Genomic DNA, 6,075 nt, shown 5'->3' on the forward strand with positions numbered 1-6,075 from the left:
ACAACTTGTGTCTTGGTATCAGTATTTTAAGCATCAATTTAAATTTGGGTGTAAACAAATTAGTTATTGTTTATCACCATCACTGTGTGTTTTTGGCTTTGTTGGTGTTCTTGTATCTTGTTTTCCACCAGGATTCTCATTATCGAAAAACCATAATTTACAAGTAGAAGCACTCAAATGTTAACAAGATGGGTTTAATCGCCTAAAATGCAATTATTTACAAACAAATTTATATTAACTCAACGGTATTGTCATTACCCTTATGCATTCACAATTAATTTACAATTACAATAAGTTATGGCCGATGGGGTTTTTGTTTTCATCATTGATTTATATGTTAATTTTGTAAGAAAACCGTGAGCAGAATCTTGTCATTAAAAGAACATGATCACTTTTCTAATCTTTGAGATATTATGTTCTAGTAATCAGTACAAAACACAGTACAAACTGCTGTAATGTCATGTCAGTTTTGTTCCCAGGGGCGGCCCGTGGAGACCTGGTGGTCGACCTTTCATCCCTCGGATGCGGGGTAGAGGACGACCGAGGTTTTTCCATAACAACTTCAAACCTCGTGACGATCGCTACCGTCGCTATGAGAGAGACATGTCACGGTCCGATGACGACGACGGCAGTCCGATGCGTAAAGTGGATGCTGCCAAGGAGCGGATTGATAGAATGTTGAGCGAAGACAAGCGCCACACAGGACCGTTGAGCGAAGGAGAGGAAAGGGACGATGATTACATCGACAGGAAGGATTATGATAGAGAGAGGCCAAGACAGTCGACAAGTCCGGATATGGATAGGAAGAAGGAAGGAATCAAGGAGGAAAGGAAGAGTGGGGGAAAACCGAACCCTTGGTGAAATAGAGACTACAGTACATTGACAGCTTCTCATTAGATAAGTTTATTTTGTTAATTCAGTCAAAATATTGTATATATTTTATATGCATGTGCTTCTTATGTTTTAATTGAAGATTGTGCTACACTAAGATGGTCAAATAGTGTAAATTTAGATTTGATTAGCGTTACCTGTGCTAGCTGTTTAGGACCACTGTTTATAAATAAATTCACTTTGGTGTAATCTTTGTTATTTGTGGTACCTGTAAATTTCTGTTGTGCTCCGATGTAGTCATAAAAATTTGATTGTTCTGCTGAGTTACGTTTGAAAACAGACTATTTATCTGCCCTACATCTATAATAGTCAAGACTGAGATACTCATTTGAAAAACTTAAACCCCGTGGCCACTGAAAATTAAGTTTTCTAGCTTCATCAATAATGCTCCTCCATTCTTCTCAATCACCTGCGTCGTAGACCCAGTCTGGCAATGTCTTTCATTAGCCTACTTTGACTTCTAAATGGTTGTCTATCAACTCAATTTCTATAAAATTATTTTTAAAACAAGTTTGTTTTTCTATAATACATAAATGAGAACAAGTTGAGTGCATTTGAAATGTTATGGAAACAAAGTAAGATATTTTTACAAATGGGCCGATTCTCAATACTTAACCGTGTGTTTAGAACTTTGGTTTTAATATCCAGCATAGTCCAAATTCAATAAACATTTCAATCACGTGTTCATTCTCAATTTCAATAACAACACCACATCTACTCACTCATTGTTGTAGTGGAAAAGAACTACAATAATTCAATTTTGGATTATGGATGTCATTAATGTGAAATTGCCAAATTTCTGTTGAATATAAACAACTGTTGATACTCAAATCTCTTCTTCTTTATTTGTCAATGACATACACATACATTTTACATTAAATAGCGTAAAAATGCTTAAGGCTACTTACAAATTATAATATACTGAACGATTGTTTATTTTGTGGAGAATGGCTGAGGCAATACCAGGTAAGGTTGGGTCCACAAGGTTTGGAATGGAATTGTGAAATGGAAGGCAAAGGAGACAATGATAGCAAGTGAGGGGAAACAGAATTGAGGATTCTACCAATATCAAACAATAAATCGACTCTGCCATAAACTCATAATCTTGAGAAATTTGATGTGTATATTGGTTGAATAATGTATTATAAGTTAAGTACATAAGGTCGTACTTCATGTGGGGAAGTACTTCATTAGATTAGAAGACAAGTGATGGAAACCTTTGCATGTTACCGCTTACTCGAGGTAGGCATAACGTTGAAAACACATATTTTCTCTCTAATTTTAGGTTAAATTCTTAAGAGTGCACTTTAATAGTATTAATTAGTATTAGTATAGTAGTTATAATAGTATAATAGTAGAGGAGAACCAGTAGGATGATAGTTATCCGTTTTTAGCGAATTTCCCTATAGGGAAGTAGCTATTACCGTAGGTGGCACGGTAAGACCTAGACCCGGGACCGATTTACTTTTTCATCTTGATGTCTCCAGAGGCCAAAAACACCATTCGTTCAAATTTTTATATATGTATATATATATATATATATATAGACTTATATATATATAGACTTATATATATATATATATATATAGACTTATATATATATATACGTCCGTGAACGCGATAACTTGAGTAATTTTTGTCCGATTTTGATGAACTTTGGTTTAAAGGTGTAAAGCGGAATAAACTTGAATGAGTTCGCGAACCAGCACGATCGGACCATGGGAACGGGGCTTTACGGGGGGGTTTTATGGGGTAAAAATTGGTTTATCTCACTTTTGACCCTCAAAACACAAAATTTCCCAATTTCTCTTTAGACCTTTTTAAAGAGCTTAAACAAACAATTAATTTAGTAGACCTATATAAAAGTATTTTTGTTCGGTTAATAGTAACGGAGAAAATTAAAAAAAAAATTTAATTTAAAATTCCCATGTTTTCTTATGGAGATTGTCAAATGTTGTAGTTTGCTTGTTTATGGATATATTTTGTATTTTGATCAAATTCATTTATTTTGTAGCCTACTAAGCTATCAATATTTTACAAAAAAAACACACTTTATTAGTTTTCTTGTAGCAGCAAACCTAGGTACTCGTTAAACCTAATGTTATTAAAATATATTTAATTGAAAATAAATTAAGACAAATGGAAATTCGCTTAGTTGGCAGGTTTGCTGCGGCGGGGGTATTTATATTATCAGCAAGTTTGGTTGGTTAGGTTAGGTTATGACAGTTTAATTTTATAATTAAAAATTTTTAAATTAATTTTATAGTTAAAAAGTTAATTTTTTAACTAAAATATTAAGAAATAAGATATTTATTTTCCCATTTTTTTAACATTAAATTGTTTACAACATCACTAATTACACTACTAGCCATGGCATGACCTATAATATACTAAGGATGAGAAACATACTTTAAAAAGAATAAATGATAAGCTATATAAAACAAAATTTGATTTTCAAGTTAATTACAGTAGCCATATATCTACATGTTCAAACTAAATTATATTAATTTTGGGAAAATTGCATGGCATGACCTATAATATACTAAGGATGAGAAACATACTTAAAAAAGAATAAATGATAAGCTATATAAAACAAAATTTGATTTTCAAGTTAATTACAGTAGCCATATATCTACATGTTCAAACTAAATTATATTAATTTTGGGAAAATATTATAAAATAAATTTAAGGATTTTCTTCAATCGACTTGAGGGGCTCTCCCACAATCCCCCACTCTTTCGCAGAAAAGGTTCTCATCAGTTTCTGGATGGGGAAAATGCGACGCCAGTAATAACTTAGTGTCAGTCAATTAATTAATGATACCATCCAAGAAAATGTCAACATTAGATAATATGTAATAAAAGTAAGACCAGGGTTGGGAATGCTCCCTTACCCTTACATAAAAAACTAAAATACCCAAAATTGAACCATCCAAGTATTGCTGCATTTTAATAAAAACCAAAAGTAGTCATGGGATTAATGCTCAAGAAGTATCAAGTGTGTCTTCCATTCCAAACAATGTTGTTTTAAAATACATTCATAACACAAACGTCTTCAACAAGTTAAAGAAAGGCAAACTCTAAAATTAATTCAAGGACATCAATAAACTTGTTTACTAACCTAATAACTAAATAACTCTTAATTTTAAATATATTATTTTCTAAAAAGTTTAAGAACAATTACATGAGATGAGAACTTAGTTTTTTTTTTCACTGGACCCACAGCATACCCTGGTAGTTAGCCTTTTATTTAATAAATAAGTGATCCTGATTAAGAAAAATCTGATCTTAGAAACAAATCTAAATAAAGCATCTAACTCCATTAATTACATTCAATCGCTTTTATCACTAATCTTTAACTTCCATTCAGATCAAAGTGCAGCATTTGTCCATGTCTCAATAATGATAATATTTTATGAGATAATATTATGATATTGAGTGTTTATTTAGGTACCAAAAACAAAACATTCTGTTTCCAGTTTCCACTATCATTCCCTTATCAATTTCCTGTTATGGAAAGATAAAGCTTGCTCCATGAAGATAACTATTGTACTTGAATGTATCCAGCAAAACTAGTTTCATTTTGATCTGTGGTAATAAACAAATTCATTGTTTGTCAACCTATATGTTCTGTTTCAAGTGCTGTTATCTATCTTAATTGCTTATATGATTAATGAGAGATAAATGAACACACCTAAGCAAACAATTGGGAGTGATGAGTGAGCACAGACGAGTCATGACCATGACAATGTTTTTATCACAGTGTACTGCAGATAGTTCCAGTGCTGCTTTTACTAACCTTAGAACTGCACCAACGCAGCAAGTGAGTAAATCTAAATAGTTAAAAAAATCCTCAATTCCATTTAACTAGAAGTTTATTTACCATACCATGGGCAATTCAGTCACTCATTGCTCATCGTGCAATACATCTGACAAAGAAGTAAAAATCAAATGCACTAACCACTTAAAAAATACATGCAACAAAGCATTTCATGAGAGGTGCATAACGAGCAAATTGGCACACCGCTCTTACCACAACTTCAGCAAGGAAAATTGGTTCAATCAGGGTTGGTTGTGTGACGAATGTTTGCTTAAACAATACAACATTGAAACAGATATACCAGGCCAGGCAAACGTTTTGGGACTTTCTATATCTAAGTTACTTAAGGACAATGGAGAAATAAAGCTTCAACTTGATATTCTCCAGTATACAGTGGATGAGTTAAAAGAAGCTATGAAACACAAGAATTAATTTAACACAGGTAGTGTTGTGTACAGTAATGGAACTGAACATGGATAGGTATTATGTACTAGAGCCGTCTGAGAAGCTGAATAGTCTGGACTTTGACTGTGTTACACTAACTTGAGGTTATTAATAATATTTTAATGTAAAATAAAGTTATAATTATAATTTTGAATTGCTTTTTATTTTCACTTCTTTAGTTAATTCTTCACAAATTCTAGGTTATTAAAAACCTAATTCTTGTGTTTTTCTAAAGTTAGTTTTTCTATAATTTCTAACAATTAACTAAGTTAATGGTTTTGGTTTACTTCTTTTTGGTTTTTGTTACAGAAAAGTACATACCCTGGCTTTGCTTTTAACTTTTAACTCAATAAAATAAATTTTGTGAACATCTAGGAAAAAGTGATATCACAGCTTATTGTTTTAGAAATTATAACAAAGTAAAAGAAAAGAACTTTACCATCTAACATAATGATATTCAAAACGAAATAAAATATATTAGGCTTACACAGGGTGGAAAAAAGTCCTGTGACGGTTAAATATTTCAAAAAGTACCTAATAAAGATAGAGCTTTAAAACTTGGTACACAGTTACTGGGCATTAGAATCATTATAACACATTATTAAGTTGATATGCACATCAAATTAAAGGCTTTTACTAGTAGAGTTCAATGCCGCAAATTTAAAATCAAACAAACTACCGAGTAAAAAATGGCAGTCGTTCAAACATTTCTTAAATCTGCCATTTTGAATCTTTGAACGAATGCAATTTTTTACTCAATTGTTATTTTGAGCTCAAATTTGAGGCAATGTATTCTACTAATCCCAATGCAATTCTACCAAACCCTTTAACTTGATGAGCTTATTAACCTATGCACACAGTTTTGATTTTCTTCCGACTTCCTATTAACATGTGTCCAACAATTGCCTAGGCATTTGACAG

The 6,075-nt window shown here is 32.1% G+C and overlaps 1 protein-coding gene across 7 annotated transcripts in view; it reads left to right on the plus strand.

The window, feature by feature from the left end:
- The window catches only part of LOC128999443 (tetratricopeptide repeat protein 14 homolog), a 42,796-nt gene extending 41,716 nt beyond the window's left edge, over positions 1-1,080 (plus strand). For 6 of the 7 annotated variants that reach the window (XM_054425967.1, XM_054425969.1, XM_054425973.1 and 3 more), the window contains one exon: positions 468-1,080. In XM_054425967.1, the coding sequence (XP_054281942.1) occupies positions 468-861 (394 nt within the window). In that variant the 3' untranslated portion in view covers positions 862-1,080. The remainder of the gene's footprint in view (positions 1-467) is intronic. The other variant, XM_054425968.1, reaches the window with a different exon arrangement.
- The last annotated feature ends 4,995 nt before the right edge of the window (positions 1,081-6,075 follow it).

Source organism: Macrosteles quadrilineatus, unplaced genomic scaffold, assembly GCF_028750875.1.
Source record: "Macrosteles quadrilineatus isolate MER2022 unplaced genomic scaffold, UCM_ALF_1.0 Scaffold_8__2_contigs__length_117827958, whole genome shotgun sequence".
NCBI lineage: Eukaryota > Metazoa > Arthropoda > Insecta > Hemiptera > Cicadellidae > Macrosteles > Macrosteles quadrilineatus.